General features: G+C 41.8%; 1 protein-coding gene across 1 annotated transcript in view; it reads left to right on the top strand.

Moving 5' to 3' along the window:
* ADAMTS16 (ADAM metallopeptidase with thrombospondin type 1 motif, 16) overlaps positions 1-23400 on the top strand; it is a 192356-nt gene that overhangs the window by 39338 nt on the left and 129618 nt on the right. Inside the window, exons 4-9 of the mRNA XM_011969411.1 lie at positions 4172-4433; positions 8137-8336; positions 9823-9906; positions 12013-12172; positions 13697-13802; positions 22102-22239. Coding sequence (XP_011824801.1) covers positions 4172-4433; positions 8137-8336; positions 9823-9906; positions 12013-12172; positions 13697-13802; positions 22102-22239 — 950 coding nt within the window. The remainder of the gene's footprint in view (positions 1-4171; positions 4434-8136; positions 8337-9822; positions 9907-12012; positions 12173-13696; positions 13803-22101; positions 22240-23400) is intronic.

Genomic DNA, 23400 nt, shown 5'->3' with positions numbered 1-23400 from the left:
ACACGCTTAGAACTGGTTCACTGGGAGTCTCTCTCACTGCAGTAGAGATAACCTCAGTGATTGGGCATTTATTCACTTCTTCTTAATTTCTATTTTTTTTTTGATTCATGAAAACTTTAATGAGCAGTTTCTATGAATCTCAACAGATCATAATTAATACAAATCTACCAACTTTCAATTATGGATGACAACAAATATACTACAGTAAACATCCTACTGCCAACCTTCAATATTTTCTTTTCTTACATTGCTCAGAACTAGCGTTTCCCAGCAGTAACAACACGTATTCGTTCATTTCTTATGAAGGCAACGTAAGTGTTTGGTGAGTTTTCTAATGTAAAATGATTTCCAGAATTGATCATGAGAGAGGCAGGCCCTGTGAGAACAAAGCCTGTCCTCTGCAAAGCCTGAAGGACTTGGCCTTTTCTGAAGCCTGGTTAATAATCCACCCGCCTGACATTCCAGTGGTTACTGTGAGCTACAGGCAGGTTCCCCTAGACATTTTGAGTTTCCAAACAAATATTCCTCATTCTGATAAGAAGAAAACATTAATCTTCTGCAATTTACCTTATCTTTTAGAATAGCTTGCAAACTAATAATGCAACAAGCCAATGAAGTAACTTTTTTTGTATTTTTATCTGTTGTTTATCAAGGGATATCGAAATATCAGTCTTATCAGTTACTATGCTCTATATATTTAATGAAATTGGAGATTATTTAAATACTGAATATTGTGACTCAGACTAAGTTATTATTGAAATAAGTATAATGCTTGATGACTTTGTTAATGAAAATTCAAAAATCTGCCAACTGCAGCCGGACACCTTCGCCTGGGGATCCGGTCCTCTTAGCCTGGGCCACCCAGAATGTAGCCTTGAGCCTAGGGGAAAGGAGGAGATGGTTCTGAATAGGAAACAGCTGTCTTAGATCACAAGTGTGTAGGCCAGGAAGCCAGAAAGAGTGTAAAAAGCAAAGCAGCAGATCAGAAACATTATTGTGTTTGAGATGATTGTGGTGCTGGGTGCACCAACACTCAGGGCTTCAGAGGGATCTCCAACTGCAGAGTGAAAAATTCCTCAGGTGCTCTCTGAATTATCAGAAGGAGAGCAAAGATCATCAGGGTGAACTATGGTATTTTACATTCTTCGTTTTATTAATTCAGCACATCTTGTTTGAATGTTCACTAGATCACATACTTTAAGAATATTAAGTCTTACAAACTTGTGACAAGTAGCTGTTCTTATATCTACATCCTAGATGACAGAACAGCACAGAAAGGCTGAGTAAATCACACAGTCACACAGCTAATAAGTATGAGAAAGGGATGATAAATTCTACAGTGTCCAACTCACCCGGCCATTGCCTTCTATCAGTCTGCTGCAACCTGCAGGGGAGATACTGAATCACGTCTATTCTAGGTTCTTAAAGAGCCAATCATCTTCTGAGGGGTGGTTTGAAAAGCGAGCAATTGTTTGCATATCAAAAAGTGCTGTTATTGTTTTAAGCCATGCATGAATTTTTCTTCTTTTTTGATTTAATACCTAAACTGGTTACCTTAGGGAATGGAGAAACTAATTGGGTAGCGTTATACAAGGTTGAACACATCGATGACTGCTTATGCTTCTCAGTTAGTTAAAATGCAAAAAGGTTGAAACCTAATTGGCTCTAACCATTATTTAATTTATTTCACACTTGGCATTCCCCGGTAGAACTGCAAAAGGTAAAGTGTTGTTGTGTCTTCGTTTAGTTACTGGAGTTCTAGAAGGCCAAGAAGGTTCCAAAGTCATTCATGAATAGCACTGCAGGAAAGACTGCCTCTGCCCCCTCCCTCAATCCTGGAAATAAATTCCAAGAATTCCACTTTCCCATGGCTATGTGGTATTTGGGCCCCAGGAGGTCTACCTCCCATGGTGGTGCTGATGGCTTCACTGATAGTCTACCAAGCTTACCTTGGTCTTGCCTCCTCTCACCCCCAGTGGTAACACTGCAGCCAATGCTTCCTCTCCCTATGTTTGATAAACCTGCTCTCCTCTTTCTTTTATGTCTGCCACCCCAAACCCTATTTTCCTTGAGAGTTGTGTTTGGCGTTTTCTCAAGGTCTAGGAAATGCTCCTCCGTGCCTGCAGTTCACACTGTACAAATGCCCAGACTCACCTAGGACAGCCCAGCCCCACACAGGGCTTCACTACATGGACATTAATGCGAGGGAAGTCTCCCCACAACTCCAAGTAAGAATCAGACACAGGCTTCCCACATCAGAGACAAATTTAGAGTGGACATTGGAAGCCGTGGGTCAGCAGCTGAGAATACCTAGTGAGTGTCTCAGTCGGTGTGCAGCACCAGATTTGCAAAATCACTGAAAAAATCGGCACAATAGTAATACTAATAGTTCAGTGTTGGAGAGCTCTAAATGGTACCCTGATGGGTACCATAGGAGTTGATTGCTTTATAAAATTAGAGCAATATATAATAACATTTATTAGGAATTTTAAAATTCATTTGTAATCCAATGATCCAGCAATGCCATGGACATTATTTTAAAAGAAGGAATGCACAGACTTGAACTTGAGTAATGCAGAGCTATAAAAATGAAGTATAATTTTCCTTTTGCATCCCTTCTACTCAACTTTCTCCTCCTGAAGAGGCTTTTCCCCTCAAGATGGTTGCTGTTCCACCATCCAATTTGACTTGAATTTATCTTCAGTCATCCAAGAGAATTCTTTAAGTGTAGATACACAACTTTTAAAATGAACATAATTGACAGCACACTATATACTCTATTATACACTTTTAACAAATTAATACCTTTTGGAAACCCTGTAGCATAAACCTTCAACTTACAAGTTCTGAATGTACCCTGATTTCATTTGAATTCTTACACTATATTTCCTAGCCAGTTGACCTGGAAAACATTACTGAATCATTCTACATCTTTATTTCTTCACCCATAAAACGGGGACACTGATACCTTACAGAACTTACCTATTGATGAGTAATCAAAAGGTAGTATATAAAAAACGTGGGCCTCAGCTTCATGAACTAAAAAACATGTTTAATTATAATTATCATCAGTACATAACTCCAATTTTTAGTAGTTATATAACCTCCAATTAAATAAATGTACTTTAAAAATTGATCCTGAATTTACTGGTAACCATTTAAATTATTTCCTGTTTTTATGATTTTTAGTTTTGTTTTTGCTGTTTTGCTATTACAAACAATGCTGCCATACACATTCACACCTGGTTCACTGACATTTAAGAAATTCTTACAAGAAATATTTGGCGAGAATTCCCAAAAGTTAACTCCCTGGAGTTGAACTGTGCACTTTAACTCCTAATGTCTGTAGTGCACAGATATATGGGCTGGCCCTGGGGCTGCCCCCCAAGTGGGGCCTCAGTTTACATTTCCCAGAATGTAAGATTGCCTGTTTGTCCTCACGCTCACCAACAATCGTGCTACCAAGATCTTAAAAATATTTGTCACCCTAAAAGGTAAAAAAGCAATCTGTCGATTTTGTCTCCACGATTTTGAACATTGCGTTTAATCTTTTTGCCCTACAGACATTTTTAGTATTTTTATAAAATCACTGCTTTCCTATTTCCTTTAATATCTTGCTTAGAAAAACCTTCCAGATTCCCCAAGAAAATTGTTTTATGCTTTCCTCAGGATTAATTTTGTTAAGTTACACTTTTCTAGAAAGTGTAACATTGGTTTTGTTTTCAAATTCGCTTTAACAGAGTTTTGCACATTACCCTATTAGGATTCTAATTTTTGTTGCTTTATCTGAGACCCCTCACCAATATGGATATTTAATATTTAAGTGTGCAGGTGTTCTTTCTTGCACCGTCATTACTTTTGGTGTAAATTAACTGACTTTGGTATGCTGTGCACCCTCTGTCGCTTTCTCATTCCTGGAGTCCAGTCCTGAAGCAGCTCCACGCCGGCCTTTCTGCAGGAATGCAGAGCCAGAGAGCTCAGGCTGTGTGTGAGGCCTTTCCCATTGCTAACTCTCAGCCGGGGTCTCTGAACCTTTCCAGTGTTCGCTCTCACTGGAGGGAAGAGCATGCTTCCCAGAGAATAATAACAAATGCGGTGCTTGGAGAATCGGCCCTGGCTTCAAACAGAAAGTCTTAATTGTGTTTTCTGTCTTTCCTTTTATTTTTTCCAGTCAGGCATGATACGAACAGAAGAGGCAGATTACTTCCTAAAGCCACTTCCTTCACACCTCTTGTGGAAACTCAGCAGCGCTGCCCAGGGCAGCTCCCCATCCCACATACTATATAAGAGATCCACAGAGCCCCACGCTCCTGGGGCCAGTGAGGTCCTGGTGACCTCCAGGACGTGGGAGCTGGCGCATCAACCCCTGCACAGCGGTGACCTTCACCTGGGACTGCCACAAAAACAGCATTTCTGTGGAAGACGCAAGAAATGTATGTAAGGGCGAATCTTTGCGTGTATTTAGTGATTCTGACATTTATGTAAGCTGATGGAACCTTGTACATTTTCTTCAAAGCGTGTCTGCCACGAGGTGAAATCTATTGATCTGTCGTTGCTAAACTGAAGCAATGATTCCAGAGAGAGTCCCTTATCTGTAAGTTCAGCACGGGACGTCTCTCCATAGCAGATGGATGGATAATGGTAAATGATGTTTTTTAGGAACTCTTTCCTGGGCAGATTAAATGACACAGTGTGCAGAAGTGAAGAATCTACCAGACATCTTCAAAAGAACCCTGGCATCACTACTCAGTCCTTCTATATTTTTGAGGTTTCAATTTATTCAAGTCCACATAGTTTTCCTGCTGAGGCAATTCATTTATATGCATACTTATATACATTACCACATCAAAAGGGCAGACTCAGTGTGACATAATATACCTAGAATTTATCACGAGGCTTTATCAAAGTCTTTTTTGTCATGACCATTTAGGAAATGACTTGTTATTTACATTTTATGTAGAAACCTCTCAGAAATTCAGGAATCGAAGTGGGGTACTTTGTGGGATGTGCCTCACTTCCTTGAGCTCTCTCCTCAAACATCACTGGGTGAACCTTCCCCAGGAGCCTCTGGACAGCCCCTGCTCCCCCCAGCCCATCGTTTCCTGCTTGGTTGGTTTCTATGACTGCTCTACCCAGCACCCTGAATAGAGGCAGACCTGTTGCAAGTGCTTAGTGAATCTCATTGAATGAGTGAATGAACAAAAATCTCTTGGCACCTACAACAACAGAATTAGTGCTTGTTAAACCATCAGTGCCTTTGCATCCTCCAAACCCATTTCATCCTACCCCCAAAAGTCATATGCTGCATTCAGATGACTTGAAAACGTCACAGCCAGATGAGCTTAGTGGGCTCAGGTGTAGGGGAGGTAGCAGGAAGAACCATGCTGAGAACGAAGGGAGGTGAGCAGGAGGCTGAGAGAGTTGGGAATCCTGAGGTTGGGTGAGTGTTTGAAAAGGGTGTGCATATCAGCAACAGCTGCCCGAGGCTGCCTTGACTGGCAGGTCAGGACCCAGATGCATGCTGGAGGCATCCACAAGGTCAGAGCCAGGACTCTGCTGCCAGGGCTCATGGTATGGGTGTGGTCAGAGCAGGACACATTCCATATACCAAGGAGATAAAGTGGCCCACACACCTGGATCTCAGCAGGAGAGATAGCAGGGCCGTCTTAACCGCTTTGACAGACCACACACCAGGCTCTTAAGCAGATGCTGCAGTGGACCTTGAAAACATCAAGCAATGCAGACCATTGTGAGAGAACTGTGATCCTTTCATTCCTCTCTGAAGGTGGTCACCATCACTCAGGCTGGTGGCACAGCTTAGGCACAGCTGTGTGTGCAAGGCGGTAGAGATGACCCTCAGTGGTGTCCACATCTGGGCATGTGTGCATAGGCATGTGAGTGTGTGTGTGTGTGTGTGTGTGTAGTGTATGTTGCCTTGAGAGACATTTCAGAATCGTAATAGTGGTGGTAAGTGAAAGGCAGTTATTTGAAAAAGGATACTAAACTCTATAATACAGTTTGTATTTGAAAAGTTTAAAAAAGTTCCCATGGTCTTCACAATAAAACTAGAGAAAGAAAGCTCAACAAAATGCCTCTTGGAGGTGGGGAACATTGGTGATTGACATCCTGCTGCTTAGTTTGCCACATATTTCTGTCCCCTCTGGGCTATGCTGGTGACGGTACTGCACTCCTGGGCCTCGAGTGGCCAGGGGCCATGTGACCAGCCCAGTCCCCGGAAAAGTGGGCAGAATCAACAGAATTGACAGCAGTTCTTCCCACTGGTGCGTGCATCTTCAGGGCCCTGTGTCACCTGTTCATGGACGCACCCCCAGGTCAGGTCCTCGTGTCACCTGTGCGTGAATACACTCTACCCCCAGGGCCCCATGTCACCAATGCACAGATGCACCCCCCAGGACACTGTGTCACCTACGCATGATGCACCTCAAGGCCTTGTGTCACCTGTGCATGGGCACATCGTCAGGGCCCTGTGCCATCTGTGCATTGATATTTCCATGTTGTCCCTGAGGCTTTTGGACTTTCCCTTGAACTCAGAGCAGTCCTGCTCTTCTGTCTTGGTGGAATTCACACTTACAATGGTTCTTTCCTGTTAGAGTCTCCTGTTCCGAAAATGGGAGCCTTTTCTGTGTTCACTCAGGCATTTTTCGGTGGAAAAGGGCAAACAGAGGCAGGTTGATTTGCTGAAAACCAATAGTGAGGTTGGACCTCAGGCTGATTAGTGGACTGGCTGCCCTTCAGGTGATGGTGGGTGTGCAGCTGGGACCTGTGTGTTCTGGGGACAATGTTGCAAGCTCCGTAGTAAGGGGCAGTCATTTGCTGAGGGGTTTTCAGAGCCAAGGCCCATGAGATCACCACCCCACGGAGTTTCTGACCCCTGCCCCCAATACTGAGGACCTGCAGCTGCTGGGTCCTGTGCTAACATGTTGTTTTCATCCTAAAGACATTTTTCCACCAGTGGTAATTAAGAACAAGAGCTCTAGGACCACACTGTCCAAATCTGATAGCCATTTCCAACACTTTCGAAGGAAGGGGTGTGAGCAAGTCATGTTCCTCTCCTCTGCCTTCACGACCTCATCCTTAGAACCCCGTGCTCAGGCTGGGGTACAGACTGCACGAGTTACACAGAGACATCGCCTAGGGTGGGGCTCACACCTGTGGGCATTGCATAAACATTAATGGCAAATGATGAGTGCTCAGTAAACATTAGCTGGTATCATTATTATTCTCCAAAAGCTTTATTTAGTTTTGGAAGTATGTTAGCAAAGGAAAATAAAATGTGTTGGATGCACTAGTCAAACAAAATAGCATCTGCTTACAGTATGCTCCTCGAATACAGTCTGCATAGATTTTGTGTGCACGCCACCTAAATATCTGGGCTTTTTGAAGTCCAGTTTCACATGAAACAATTTTAACCACATTTTCTGAGGCATCCACTAAACCTAATTGTTTTCAATGTAGTGTTAACCTAACGATTATACATGCCAAAAATATTTTTAAAGGGATTACTTCAAGAGAAAAGTGTATGCTTTGTCTTCTAATCAAATTACATAAATATTTATGGTACTTTCTAGGAAATTAAGCTCTTCAGTGAAGTGGAGCTGCCTCAAGCATTTTATAATCCACTGGAAACAGTGTAGACAAGCTAGTTATGTGTCCAGACATTGAAATCAACTTTAAACATTGTCAAGTCATTAAAAGTCTTCAAGTAGGAAAACAGTGCAAGCCAGCCAGCTCGTGTTCTTGTAATTATTTGTTCCATTGCTTTGTCTTTGCAGAGGAATCTGTTCTACAAATCCCTATGCTCAAAGTTTTTGAACCCTTTTGCTACCAGATGCTAGGAGTCAGAGTCAAAGAGTGCCCTTTCTTGCTGTTTTAAATTAGGATGAAATGATATAAAGGGAAATACAGCCACGATTTCCATGACGCCTAGACTACATGAATTTTACTTAAATTTAGGATGCTACTTTCATACAAGCTTCTGCATCACAAGGTTTTAAAGGTTATGTGGTTTTTATCATAAGCGTTCATTTTTGAGACCAAATTTCTCTATGATGAGTTATGGCTCTGATTTTGTGTGTGACTTATGCTTTCATTTGCCCTCCATATGTCCCTCCATAGACATGCCCCAGCCTCCCAAGGAAGACCTCTTCATCTTGCCAGATGAGTATAAGTCTTGCTTACGGCATAAGCGCTCTCTTCTGAGGTCCCATAGAAATGAAGAACTGAACGTGGAGACCTTGGTGGTGGTCGACAAAAAGATGATGCAAAACCACGGCCATGAAAATATCACGACCTACGTGCTCACGATACTCAACATGGTAGGATCGTCCTTCCAGTTGAGGCCATCTGTGTCATTGCACTTCATGGGGTGTGTGTGTGTGTGTGTGTGTGTGTGTGTATTGATGTTTCATATAAGAAACATGTGGATTTACTTGTTACCTGTGGATTGATGTTTCATATATGAGAAATATTTTACTGGTGATAACTCATTTAGTTTTCCATGCTCCAATGAAAAGAGCCATTTTCAGAACTTCATAGACTAATTCAGTAGGAAAAAATCATTTGACCCTCTCAACAAGCCTCTGTAAGCCTATGAGATGTTTTGGGCTTACTAGTGTCTATTTACTGGAAATATTTACTGGAAATCTCTAAGGGGATGCTGTAGTGCAGTAAATCTGATTATCAGCATTAGATGTGTGATTTTAGATGGCTCTATAGAAATGCCCAACTTTTTAGAAATATTAATGTTCAAATGCTAAATATAAATTATTTTATCTATAAAAACAGGGGGAAAGTGCAACCTTTTAGAATATCATCTCAGGTTAAATGTGTTTGTGTCTCAAATTGTCAGCTGTATTGATCACTGAAGAGTGATGAGAGATATACTAAGCCTCATTTCATGTACGTTAAATCTAAGTAACAGAAGACAAAATCTTGGGTCACCAAAGTGTGATTTTAACAATAGTTTTAATGACAATATTTTAAAAGTATGTCTTTACATTCTTCTGCCTCAATAAACAGAGTACCCCTGAATGTGCCCATTTTTCCATGATGTCATGTGATTACTATGGCTAGTGTCATTTTTGGTAGACTGAACCACTCGGTTTCTGGTCTCCCAGGAAGCCAAGGAGGCAGTGAAATAGAGCCACCTTCCCACCACACGGGGTCGAAGCATTGCCCTGTTGTCCTCAGCAAACTGCTCTGATGTGTGGAAGTGTTTGCCACTCTTCTGTAGAGCTTTTCCAATATTTCCACAGCTCAGTGCCAAATCGCTTCAGGTTGCATTCCATGGTAGTCGTGCTGTTCCTGCTCACCACCCCAAATGCCACTCTGGTCATTCATTTCCACTTCCATGATCTATCATCTCTAATGTTTGTGTCTTTCTCTCATCATCTCATTACCACGATTTTTTCCTTCTCTTTCTTGTATCCTCTTGGAATCCCGTAAGTGCACGAGTTTCTCTTGCACTTGTGGAATTCCTTGCCAAAAGAGCTTGAGAAGTGATTGGTTTCTGTAGTCATCATGATTAGCTTAAAAATCCTCTTTATATTCTAAGAGGAACACTTACCAACTCACAGTCTTGTGATCCTTTCATAGGTGTTTAACAGTAAGAGGTGGACCCCACTCCCATCTGAAGCTTCGGCTTTTTACAGGGATATGATTAATATATCTGTCTGCTTAAAATACAAGAAAATTAACATTGCTCTGTCATTGAAGAACAAGAGCTTTGGATTCTAGGCCCACTAGTAAGTATGGGGGGAAATGCCATTTATGGGGCTAACATGGATTTCCTGTCTTTTTCAGGTATCTGCTTTATTCAAAGATGGAACAATAGGAGGAAACATCAACATTGCAATTGTAGGTCTGATTCTTCTAGAGGATGAACAGGTAGTTTATTTGAAACTATCTACTCTTTCTACTTCCAGAAAAGTAAATGCAAAATAATGCGTTTTTCTTTAATGTAATTGTTCTATGGGTTCTTCTCTCTCGAGGGCAACAAGTATTTAATATTTTGTGTTTTACTGCAAATGAGTGTCTTTTCAATTCTTTTAAACTTTTTTTGGAGTTTTTGTGGGGTTTTTTTGTGCAAAAGTGGTAAGAAATTATCCTTTAATTGGCCTGTAAGAAAATGGCATGTAAAAGCTGCCTTCAGCATATAGGTGGGACACACACTACGAATACATAGCACACAATATATCTTAGCCATCATGAGCTTTCAGGATGCCAGTGGCAATGAGCCCTTTCTGCTTTTTATTCGATTATCTCCCAGCTCTTAACCCTCACCATTTGCCACCATTTGCAGTCTGAGATTTTTATTTTTATTAAGATTTCTATGGACTCTCAAGTGCGTTTCCCTCACTGCATGCTTTAAAAACCCAGATTACACTGGATCTTGGTAGCAGTGTGTTAAAGATCCTTTGCCTTCATTTGTGACCCCTGTAAATGCATAGAGGTGGTCCCTTCACAGTGAGGATGGACATGAACACCTCGCGGCATAAGTAATGGGGAGGCGTTATAGGCACAAAAGGCTCTCACTTCCATTTTTCCCCAAGCTAATCATTGACTGAGTGAAGAAGAGTGGGTGCTAGACAGTAGCCAAGTGCCCAGCCTCAGCTCCACCCTTGCTGACATTTTCAGAGTCCCCTTTTAGCCACAGTTTTCTTATTTATAAAACAAAGAATTTTTTAGATGAAACCTGAGATCATTCATAAGATCTAAGATGCCTTCGATGTTAAAGTCCTGGGATGCTGCTCTTTTTCTGTGCAGGGTTGGGGCATGTGTGGACGGGCTATTTCTAGTCTGACTAGTCAGGGAAGATACGACCTCATTGTCTTTTGTGTGAGTGCGCAGTTGGGGAGAGGGCTGCTGAACATGCCGGGCTTCTCAGGTGACAGGTTAATTATTCCTTGTATTAAAACATTTTCGCCTTGGAATTCATCCAAGCTGCAAAGAATAAGTGAGGTTATCGTTTGATCGTACACCTGTGTTAACTTTAATTAATGCAGTTTTCCTGGAAATCACCTGCTAAAGAACGCAAGGCATGCCCCCATGTTTATGTGTAGCGTTTAACTTGGGTATATTTGACTTTCTGGAAAAACAAAATAAACATTTCAGCAGAAAACGTATTCAGTGACTGAGAGACAAAAATTTCAATACGACATTCTAACAGTGAAAGCTTTAAACAAGTCAGTGTCCTGAAGTTGAGGTAATTAAACCTGGTGTTGTCCAACCAGCCATAGGAAAATTGAGCATGCCAGTGAATAAGATTCAAAAAACTTGGTGCAGCCTGGTCTGATGCATGTTCTTCTATGTCTCAAATTCTTCCGTTCCCAAGAGTTCCAATGTTCTACACCCTGTTACTTCTTGTTGTGTTATCCGAACTTGATAGAGACAGAGGAAGTTGAACATGGCTTGCAAAGTCTCCTTTTCGTTGCAGTTTATTTTCCAGAAACAAAGCTTTACCAACTGACCTACCTCCTCTCAGAAATATGCTGCCTTTGAAGAAAAGATATTTCATTGAACACTGTAATAAGAAATATTAAAAGACTTATTTATTGGAAATCCCACTTGCTTAATTTGGTTATGAGATAAACATATTGCTGTCTAGACGTGTTTTTGTATATGTATGTGCAAAGCCAGGTATAAATGATTCTGTGGCTTTACTTAATTTTGAAAAGTGTTTTTTAAAGATTTTTGAATACAAAACGTTCATGCGCAGAAGTAATCTTTCTTGGGTCATTGAACATGCATTCAGGATCGGCCAGATACATTTCAATTGTTTATGTATGGAACTAGAGAAACGTCCATAAATGTGTACACTGGATCTGTACAGGTTTTATAGAATACATAAAATACATGCATTAACTTATATGCCATCCAGATCCAGCCATGTATTTGAAATCCAGGTCAATGATAATTTGCTGTGATGCCAATGCATTATAACATGTTTTCTCTCCATTATCATGGGGTCCTTGGTCCTTGTCTCTTGCACAGCCAGGGCTGGTGATAAGTCATCACGCAGACCACACCTTAAGTAGCTTCTGCCAGTGGCAGTCTGGATTGATGGGGAAAGACGGGACTCGTCATGACCACGCCATCTTACTGACTGGCCTGGATATATGTTCCTGGAAGAATGAACCCTGTGACACTTTGGGTGAGAACCTCCAGCAGAGTGTGAGGACCATGTGTGGAATGTGCACCCCTGGCCGTGGCACAGAGTGTTGAGTATTTTTGCCCTTGTTCCTTGTTAATAAGCAGTAGCAGCTTCTTAGTGAAGGTGTAAAGACCCACTTCCCTGTACAAACTTTAGCCAAACATAGAAGTATGTTCGCATTCATCAAGACTGATTATTGAACAAGTGAATGTCTCTCACAGATTTCAGAGTTCCTATCTCTTCTAACATAATAAATACATATTTTTTTTCTGTTTCTTCTACTATTTGTGAGAATGGGATGGGTAAATCGAAGGCTTTCTCATTATCTGGTGGAAATAGTACATTGATGTGTATTTGTGGAGTTACTATGACCATATTTTATTTCCTGTTTTTTTCACTTCTCTGTGTCTCAATCTTAGCAGTGTTTTAGACATTTACAGGGCTGGGTGTGACTTAGAGGCAGCACTTTGGGATTTTTCCAGATGGTCTGTGTGAAACACTGTGCTACTGACCAGGACTCTGCTGAACATTTCTTCTAACTCTCCATTTCTTCCCAAGTTCTTAGGGAGGAAGGGGTTTTATTTATAAAAACTTTTAGATAAACCCCAATTTAACAGCAGTTAGTCTTATTGTGCAAAAACAAGTTAACGTGGTGTCCTGGCTGCTTGTCCTTAGACAGGTCTGCTTACCCCGCTGGCTCTTGACTGGCCTGCGAGAACTCAGGTTGTAGGATGGCTCCCACTGCCCTACCTCCAACCAGTGGCTCATTGTGCCTACATTGTGTGTGTACAGTGTGGTTTCCTTCTGAGGGTCTAGAATTCTGGCACACTTCAGGCAGTGGGTGCCTATGTGACCAGCTCCCAGAGAAAACCCTGGACCCTGAGTTTCTAATGAGTGACGCTGGTGGACAACATTCACCGTCGCTGTCACTACTCGTTGCTGAGGAAGAGAGCACATCCTGTGTGACTCTGCGGGGAAAGGACCCCCAGATGTGTGTGCCTGTTTTCCTCCTGACTTCTGCCCATGTGTTTTCCCTTGGATGATTTTTTCCTGTATCCTTTTGCAATATTAAATAATAACTGTGAGTGGGACAAATGCTCATTATGACAGATGTGAATCATTAAAGCCGGGGGTGGTCTTGGGGACCTCCCAGCACACCCGTTCTCTACAGCACTTTTTCACTTGGTCTTTTGGGAACATAGATGTTTAGAATAAGGCAAAGACTTTCCTCCATCTGCAATAGATTCCCCTCTCTGTTTTGCCCCAGTTAGAGCCTGTACCAGGAACATTACATAGAACCATGAATTGTGTTCCACAATACAGAGAGTCCTTGGGCTCCCTGCAATGGAATCCCTTCCCCTACGTTATCAAATGCCCTTTATATGGTTATCTAAGTGCTTCCCGTTACATATTTCCCCATATGAACACAAGAACTAAATTTCACTAAGGGGAAGAAAATAAATATACCATGCTTTATTTTATTACAACACTGCTCTGTATTCTTTTGATCTTTGTCCTTCATAGGATTTGCACCCATAAGTGGAATGTGTAGTAAATATCGCAGCTGCACAATTAATGAAGATACAGGTCTTGGACTGGCCTTCACCATTGCCCATGAGTCTGGACACAAGTAAGTGCATCTCCATGGGAGGATGACGTCCCATGTGTTTTCCTTACTGGATGATTTCCATAGAAATATTGACTTATCACATCAAGTCCATGAAGGGAATTCACATATATCCAACGAGAATGCCATTGACAGTTATAAAATGCTGTCACTTAGGATTTCTGTTTCTATGTGCCACATCATGCAAATTTTATTTTTATTTATTTACTTATTTTGAGACAGGTTCACTCTGTCAATCAGCCTGGAGTATAGTGGCATGACCTCAGCTCATTGCAATATCTGCTTCCTGGGCTCAAGCAATCCTCCCACCTCAACCTCCCAAGTAGATGGAACTACAGGCATGCACCACCATGCTTGGCTAATTTTTGTAATTTCTGGAGAGATGGGGTTTCACCGTGTTGCTTAGGCTATGCACATTTTAAAGCCACAGCAATGTACAAGTTTCCATGTCCCTGGGTCTTTCTCTGACACTCCTGTGTACACCTGTGCGTAAGATTGAGGATAGCTGTATCTGCCCCTATTCCTCTGTCCTGTGTTTTGAACTTGGTCTGGTGGGCTGATCTCATTCCGTGGTTAGCTGCTAACAGGGGACTCTAAATGATGAAGAACAGTGTCAACCCTCCCATTGCTTCCTGCTGTTACCCTCGTGTTTGTGTTCTTGTATGTATGTATGTGTGTGTGTGTGTGTGTGTGTGTGTGTATTTACAATTTATAGAGATGCTATTTTTCATTGGTACTCCAAGCAGAGTTTGGAAGCATGGGTACTGACAAGAGATCGGGCAGGCCTCTAGGAACTGATTTGCCTCTGTTACTCCACCGTGACTGCACCGTTAATGGTTCTGAAATAAAAGTCTCAGGGAGCCCCATGAGCCTGGGGGCTCAACACAGAGGCCAGTCCTAGGTTGGTGGCCTCAGCAATGGGTGGTGGGTCATTAGTGTTTTCACCTTACATGAAATGCTTACAATTGTAGAGTGAACAATTTCTAGCAATTATTTGTGGAAACTATTATTCTTAATACAATTTCTGGGGCTAAAAGTTCTGTGAGCTGCTTTACCTTGAAGTGCCATCTATTAAATAAAAAATTCAAGGGCCCACTTGCTGCCCAAGCAGCTGAGGACTTCCTGCAATCACCCTGATTAATACCAGAACCACCAGCTGGAATGCAAATATTTTCCTGCTATGCTGAAACAATACTTGAAATTTCTCCTGGAAAAATTTACAACCAGGAATTGTAAGTTTTTATTTTTTTAAAATTTCAACCTGATTTTATTGGCAAAAGGAAAAGCAAGGCAAGTGTTTGTGATTTGTGGTTTTGCAAAGCTAACTTATCCATTATTGGAAAATGGACTGAGGCCTCAGACTTGTTCAAAGCAGTGTGTGTGTGTGTGTGTGTGTACGTGTATGTGTGCATGTGTATACACATGCGCTTGTGTTTAATGCGAAGGTTCTGCACGCTTTGGCTGTGTGCAAACTGATGACCTGAAAAATGAAGCTTCATATCTTATTACTGATCCCTTCATCATTGCAGGTAATGATTGACTATTTCATTGCTTAGAAAATTACACCTTCACTTTATAAAGCTTTCAGCTGAATCATAGTTGTATTTTTAATAGTCTGCTAGAGTTAAAACTTCAAAAACCCTCATTATTGTAACAACATGAAGCTCTTGCTGTCCTCTGAACCATACCTGAATTTAATTAAACAATCAAGGCAAGAAATATTTAAGTCACTGAGGGCTGAGCCAGTGAACGTTCGATAAGCAGTTGAGATATGGGCATTGGCAGTGCCAGCCGTTGCAGGTGGTGAACTTAGCTAAGTTAAACTCGAGGCATCCAACACAAGGCCCTCAGTGGGTCTTCAGTGCCAAACAAGTATCAGTGTTGGCATTTATTTTTCTTAGAAGTCAGTTATTACTATTTCCTTTCCTCACTCAAATTGGATGTAGTTGGAAAAAGATTTTCTCCAAACAAGAAAAAAAATGTATTTTCCTGGAAGGTCAGAATCTAGATGTGAATAAAGAAAGAAGCTCAGTTGGGCACGGTGGCTCACACCTGCAAACCCAGCACTTCGGAAGGCCGAGGTGGGAGGATCACTTGAGCCCAGGAGTTCAAGACCAGTCTGGGCAACATAGTAAGACCCCTTTTCTACAATAAATTTTAAAAATTAGCCAGGCATGGTAGTGTGCGTCTGTGTAGTCCCAGCTACTTGGGAGGCTGAGGTGGGAGAATCTCCTGACCCCAGGAAGCTGAGGCTGCAGTCAGTTGAGATTGCACCACTCTACTCCAGCCCGGGTGACAGAATGAGACCCTTTATAAAAAATATAAAAATAAGCCCTACATGTGGATGAAGGAGAGTCCCGTTGCTAATATAGGATTAACTGCCAGAAAGTATCAGATCTTTCTTGAACACCTGACTTCTTCAAGTTCTCTAAAACAGAGAACCTGGAGCTTGTCAGCGAAAACCCTTCTGCCCATGTTGAGAAAATAGGAAATATATTGTATTTATCATGTGCTAAATGCCAAAATGATTGGTAATAATAGTAACAGTAGTAATGGTCATGATAATAGTACTATCTGCTCTTTGTGGAGCACTTTTTGTAAAATTCGCCGAGCAATTTCACGTACAGCTCAAACCATGGAGACCACTGGGGACAGTCCCTCTGTTGCCCTCACTAACTTAGGGGAGACTGTGTGGAATATTCAGCAAATGTGTATGAATGGAGTAGGGGAATGAGTGATGCAGGGCATGAGCAAGCTACACGTGAGGAGTAAACATTTCAAATGAGTTGTTAGCTGTGACCACCACTTCAAATGAGAAAGCTTGTGATGTGTAAGACTCAATGATAAAACTCCATGTATCTTAGTTGAACTGAACTGAAGATAAACACATTTGTTCAGTTCATTTATTTAGTGAGTTTAATTTTTGGAAGAGGGAATGGTAAGTTTGATGCATGGAACAAACATCAGAGCATCAGCAGTCTGCTTTTATCAATGAGCTCCAAGCAGAGTCAAATTTTTGAGTTCTGTAATTCAAGAATTAAAAAGCAATTCTGTATTTATTATGACTTTTACTGTAAAAAACATGTAAAACATCCTGCTTCAAAGGTAAATTTTACTTTTTCAGTGCTGTTGACATTCAGAGGACATTATTTGGGATGGAGGAGTACTTCTGCATGCCTGCAAGCCATAGGTTTCTAATCTTCAACTCAAATAAAGATTTTAGTTAGTGTCCATCCAATCTGTCCTCCTAAATTCCATTTGTTTTTTAATCTCAAAATGTCATGTAGTTTATTCTGGGGAATGTGACCTAAAAATAGAAATTACTAAGAACAGGTGTTTGGATTTGTGTTGGAAAGAGAGGAGCAGAGACTGGAACCAGAACTGAGATATGTATTCTCCTGTAGTACAACAGATTGAATTGGGATTTGTATTAAGCTGGTGGTAAAAGGAGAGTTTCCTGGTTATGTTAAATCACTTGACACAGGACATGTGGTTTGCTAATGCTGGTGCTGAAGCACTGGCACAGATACACCAAGGGCTGAACTGCGCCTTTGGGAGAATATGTCATCTGTGCATGAATCCATCTGAAAAATTCCCATTTGCTAAGGGAAGTCATGTCATTTGATGGGTGGGGCTCTGGCATTCAGATTCTGGATCAGCACAGTGCTACCACAGTCTGGTAGTGACCAGGGAATGTCCCCTTAACAGCTCTCACCTACGTTTCCCATCTGCAAAATCAATAGAGCACTATTTGCTCCGCAATTCATATATGCAAGTGTAATTTAGGTTGCATTGTTTGAGCTGTACATTCCACTTATATAAAATAGGCTTAAATAGCTAAGTTGCATTATCATTTGAGACCATTAAGGTTCTATTAAAACAAATGTGTTAACTGTGTTCAAAAGTATTCATTATTCAACAGTCTGTCTCTTGCATTTTCCCTAGTAAATGGGCACAGTTTGCATTCTGAGAGCAAGGCATTGTGTAGGAGTCTATAAAAAGACTTGTGATCTACGCCCTTTGAAAGTTTAAGAGAAAAGATTAAATAGATATGCCAAGCAAGAGATCAAGTAATGAGAGCTGTTGGTATTACAAGAGACCACACAGGGACGATCAGGGAGGCCTTCTTAAAAGAAGCAGCATTGGGCTGGGCATGGTGGCTCACTCCTGTGAATCCCAGCACTTTGGGAGGCCAAGGTGGGTGGATCATGATGTCAGGAGTTCAAGACCAGCCTGGCCAAGATGGTGAAACCCCATCTCTACTAAAAAATACAAAAATTAGCCAGGTGTGGTGGCAGGTGCCTATAATCCCAGCTACTTGGGAGACTGAGGCAGAGAATTGCTTGAACTCGGGAGGTGGAAGTTGCAGTGAGCCGAGATCATGCCACCACACTCTAGCCTGGGTGACAGAGACAGACCCCATCTCAAAAACAAAACAAAAAAAGCAGCATTGGTGTCACTATTGGTGTCACTACTAGTTAACCTGAAAATACCATTCAGCTCACTCACAGTCACTAGCGATGCCCTTTTCAGTATTTGATGATAAGTGCCTCCAACCCGTTTGTGGCTGTGCTCTGTCATCAGTCTGGGGCATCTTCCAGTGCACCTGGGAGGCATGTGGTGATTTTTAAAGACTTGAAGAATATTGGAGAAAGCCAGCCCCTCTAACCATCATCTGGACTGAGGATTGTTAGGCTGCTCTCTGGGGAGCTGTGGTAGGTCAGAGCATCAGTTCTTACCATTTACATTGGTTGTCTTTCCTCTTAGGATTTCTTTTCTGTTTCTGTGTCCAACAAGTATTTGAACTCCGTTGACATTTGGCCAGACCTTCCCATACACGTGCGTGCACACACGCATACCCACCATGAATGGCACTTAGGTGTTATGTGACTTGACCAAGACCCCATTTGGATCATAGAAGGGAATAGAAGTTTTGAATTTTCCTTGTGATGTGCACAGTCCCAGGCATTCTGTACAGTTCATTAGGAAGGTTTTACTATCCCATTTTGTATATGACGAAACTGAGGCTTGGAAGAGGTCAAGTTAATTTGCCCAATATCAAGCAGCTTGTGAATGACAGAGCCAAGACCCTGACTGAGGTCCCTCCACCTCCACAGTCCATGCTGTCTCCCATTATCTTCCCTGACCATGTCCCTCAGTTCCCCACGACTGCTGTCTTCAGCTCAGCCTTCTGCCTGTCATGGAGGATGAGCTGTGCTTCTCCACACGCCTGCATGAAACCTGCGTCAGGGCTCGGGGCAGTTCAGTCCTACCTGTGGTTGCCATCATTATGCCAAGGGTAGACTTTGACATCCAGATAACATTGGCCCATGGTTCCTTTAAAGAATGTCTCATGTCCTTAACCACTACTGCCTGAACAGCCTGAAATAAGTGATACAGCTTCTATGAACACTTGGTTGGCTGTTCAGCATTCTCAGTATGTCATTAATAATAAACAAATACTTCCCAAGAGTAATTGAATCACTCAAAAATATTGTAGAACACAATAAAAGCATGACATTGAAATACAATTCCCAAATTCAATTTAATCTGAAATTAGGTTTATGTCTGGGTATGTTATGGCTGGAACGGTTGTCGTTTCTTCACTCAACAAACATGAATAGAGACCTGTTATGTACCGTCAGGTCCACTGGCAGTGGGTTAGTTAAGAGGAGTCTCTGTCTTTTAGAAACTTATGAACTAGTAAGGGAGAAAAAGATAAAATATATTTACGATTTTAGCAAATGGGATGATAACCATTTTAAAGTACTATGGTGCACAGGAGCAAGATACATTCTCTGGTCTGCATAATTTGAATATAGTTATATTTCTTTGTTGCCAAATAGCAACCTTATCTTCAAAATGTGTTCTATTCATTCTTCTGTGACTTTATTAATGTTGATATTAAATGCGATCACTGTGTGCTACTTTTATGCTGATCTGCTGGCATTCATTGCATTACAAATGTGGGCATTGTACTGATTGGAGACACAAATTGTGAAATAGTGGTGCTGAGATTTTGGTGGACATCAGAATCACCTGGGGGTGTGTTAGAATATGCCCAAAAGCCAGGTCCTAACCCTCAACCTACAAAATTAGAACTATACCACTGCAGGCTTGGGTAGCTACATTGTGCTATGTATCTCTCAGATGTTGATGCATCAGAGTTTAAGACTTGATACTAGAAAAAAATCATTGAAAATACTTTAAATGTAAAAGTTGAAGACCAAGATTTCCCCAGACTTGGGACATTGTGGATTTTGAATTCCTTAGAAAGATAGGTAGACGCGGTAGCAAATTTCTCAAGGGCAATTTCTGGACCATAATGTGTCTTCTTTATTAGCAGCTCAAGGGTCAGACAGGGGAGGGTAGTTTGGTATTTTGTGTTCCCCCTTTTCTCCCTAAGGCAGCCTGCCATTTGGGATTTCAGCCTGAATCTTTTTCACAGCCATGACACATTTCCTCTGCCATGCGGTTCCTCTGGCCTTGATTAATTGCCTTTAATAGAACTTCAGAGAATGGGTGGAGGCTAAAATGACTACATCTACATCATCCTTGGTACTGATCAGGAATTTTGCAGAAATTCAGCAGTGTTTGCACGCCAGATTTCCTTGGATACAGTCTTCAATCACGTTCAGGTTACACTATTACATGAATCCTGGCTAGGCCCTGACACCAAAGTGTCCAGGCTTCAGCCTTGACTCTGAAACCCTGGATGAAGTCTCTCTCCAGTCCTCGGTCTTGCTGTCTTCATATTAAAGCCACCTTATAGAACTGTGTTGAGTTTTAAATTAGAATATAGGTTACAAGCCTACCATAACGGCTGTAAAATGGTGAGTGCTTATAAATGTTGATTATTTTCTAGTAATATATTACTAAATAGCTCTAAGCAATGCAGTTAAATAGACAAATGTGTCTTCAGCCTAGGTAACAAGTACAGATTCTCTTGACACCGTTTGGAGCTGACTTTCCCCTACATTGGTGTCTTCCTGTCCCTGCTGCCTTCTATCCACTCCTTATGGAATTCTTGGCAGCATAATGTCCCCCATAACTAGAAACCACCATGTCCTTCTTTGCTTTCCCTCTCTCCTGCCTTCCTCCTTTTCTCTGCATCTTACCAATGGGACCCTGTGCTCAGGGAATCCATACAATGGCTAGGTGCCAGACGTTAATGGCAATAGTGGCTTAGCTCTGCCAGAATGTATTTACCTTAATGGGAGGTCTTTGGAGCTATAACATCTCCCAAGGAAGTATGTTGTGTTCTTCTAGGATAATTGAAAATGGGATCATTCAAATGAGCCTTGAGTGTACTCAGGGCCCTCCTACAGCTTTCACAGGTTAAGAAGAAGAAGCAGACCTGCTGGTGAGGGAGGTAGCAGCCCTGGAAAATGTGATTCTCCCAGGTGCACGGCTCCATTTTCTCAGGTGTTATAAAGTGAGTGTTGATTGGCATCGTGGGCTCTGAACACCTCTGATGGCCCCTATTAAGGGTTCCTATAGCTGCTGTAGCTTGAGATGTACCTGTACTCTGAGCCAGGTGTGGATCTCCAAAGTGGTGTGGTTTTCACATAAAAGTAACCTGTGCTGCTTCAAACGACACCCACAGATACATTCAGCCATAGTCATCTGTTGGGTTTCCGTGGAGCTACTCTCTCCAAATAGACAGAGGGATGCAGGTCAAGCGCTGCCCATCCATCACAGCTGCCAGTAGTGCAGGCCTAATAGTTTGAGCTGGAACATCCCCAGGTGGGGCTAGAGACAGAATGTCAGCCCACGTGAGTTGCAGTAGCTGTTTGTAGTTCCCAAATTGCAGTGAGCATCAAACTCACCTGGGGAGCTTGTTTGGAAAGCTCAGACGCCTGGATCTCTCTTTTCTGAGTCAACAGTTCCTGGGTAGAAGTCTGGCATCTATATTTCCAACAAACACCCATGGAAACTCTAACGATCCTGCTGAGCATAAAAGAGTGTGGAGAAAAAGAAGCAACATAGAGCAGTGTTAGCCTAATCAAGAAGATCCCAAGTTCCTCCACGCCATTCAAAACTCAGGCATCTGGACATTTACTCTGCTTTGATATTGGTGTACACTCTCAGGCAATTTGGTGGATGGTCCGTTCTTCAGAAACTGTCTTTGAACACATGAATATTCTCAACCAATTGGCTGTTGTGGCTTTTATTTTTGCCTGCCTAGCATACGGGGGTGAGGGAGTCTCACAGTCTTGACTTGTAATTGTTAGAGGGTATTAGATAATTTAAACTGTTTTTTTTTTTTTTTCTGAAAGAAACATCTCTCTCTTTCTCATAGCTTTGGCATGATTCATGATGGAGAAGGGAACATGTGCAAAAAGTCCGAGGGCAACATCATGTCCCCTACGTTGGCAGGACGGAATGGGGTCTTCTCCTGGTCTCCCTGCAGCCGCCAGTATCTACACAAATTTCTAAGGTAGGAACTCTTTGAGCTGGTCTTGTGATCTTTCAGTGCCTTTGATGCTCACTGCCTGGTCAGCCAGATCCTGTGTAAGCAGCCCCAGGCTGTGCTTCCTGATGTGGTTCCCTTCGAAGGTGTCTTGAGACATTCAGTTGACCTAAGAGTTTGCTAAAAATCTCCTTAGAGTGTGGAGGCCTGCTGGCTTAATCCAACATTGATTCAAAGGGAATCAGTGGCTTGAGACTGAAAGGGAGCCATAAGACACTCACCAAAATATTTGTCACTAACATTTAAGTTTTACTATTCTCACTTCTGTAACTAGGAATCTTCAGGAAGTGAATAGAAAGATCATACATGTACACAGCAGTATACACAATAATAAAGCATAGCTTTTTTTTGGTTTTTCTTCCTTCTGTTTAGTTTTTCTCTTTCTTCTCCTTTCTTCCTTCCATTTTTTTCTTCCTTTCTTTTTTTTCCTTTCTCTCTCTCTTTCTTTTTCTACTAAATGCATTCCTCATTAGGTGAAGAAACTTGAGTATATAAACTTTAACCTAGCTCTAATATTCTGTAATCATCAATAATATTTTTAGAAATTTTCTCTAAACACTTATTTAGGAGATAAAACATTAGGGAGGTAGGGTTTGACCCTTGAAAAATAGTAGATTTTTAAATTTCAGAGAAATGAGGAACTTTATGAAACATTCTTAGAACTGCTAGTTTATACACTATTCCCTGAATCTCTTTGGCTTTGAGTTTGAAGTTTGGTTTCAATCTTAAGCCAAAACTTTATTTCTGACATTACAGTCTAGTGTGGATTGGAATGTCTCTGCTCCACACAGTCCTTCAGAGACCCAGGTTTCTTCCATCCTGTGACCTTTCCTCTTCCAGGACCTAGTTCCCCACTGCAGCTATCTGGGGACTGAGGACAGAGAGAGCACAGGAAGGTGTGCAGGACAAGGGTGGTGTTCCTGGAGGAACTCATATGACCGCCCAAAAGTGCAGAGGTCATTGAGAAATGTCCTCTACCCATGTGCTTAGGTAACAGAGAGCCATCTGTGCCACATGATGAGCCCCAAATCCTTTTGCAGGAAAGTAACTGAAACCTGGAGGGACCAGCTAGTCAATGGCCAAATTGTGAGTAGAACCCAGCGTTCTGGACCCTAGAGGTGATCTCTC

Source organism: Mandrillus leucophaeus, unplaced genomic scaffold (assembly GCF_000951045.1).
Source record: "Mandrillus leucophaeus isolate KB7577 unplaced genomic scaffold, Mleu.le_1.0 Scaffold89, whole genome shotgun sequence".
Classification (NCBI taxonomy): domain Eukaryota; kingdom Metazoa; phylum Chordata; class Mammalia; order Primates; family Cercopithecidae; genus Mandrillus; species Mandrillus leucophaeus.
Note: the sequence above shows the minus strand (reverse complement) of the source record. Positions and strands in the feature narration are given on the sequence as shown.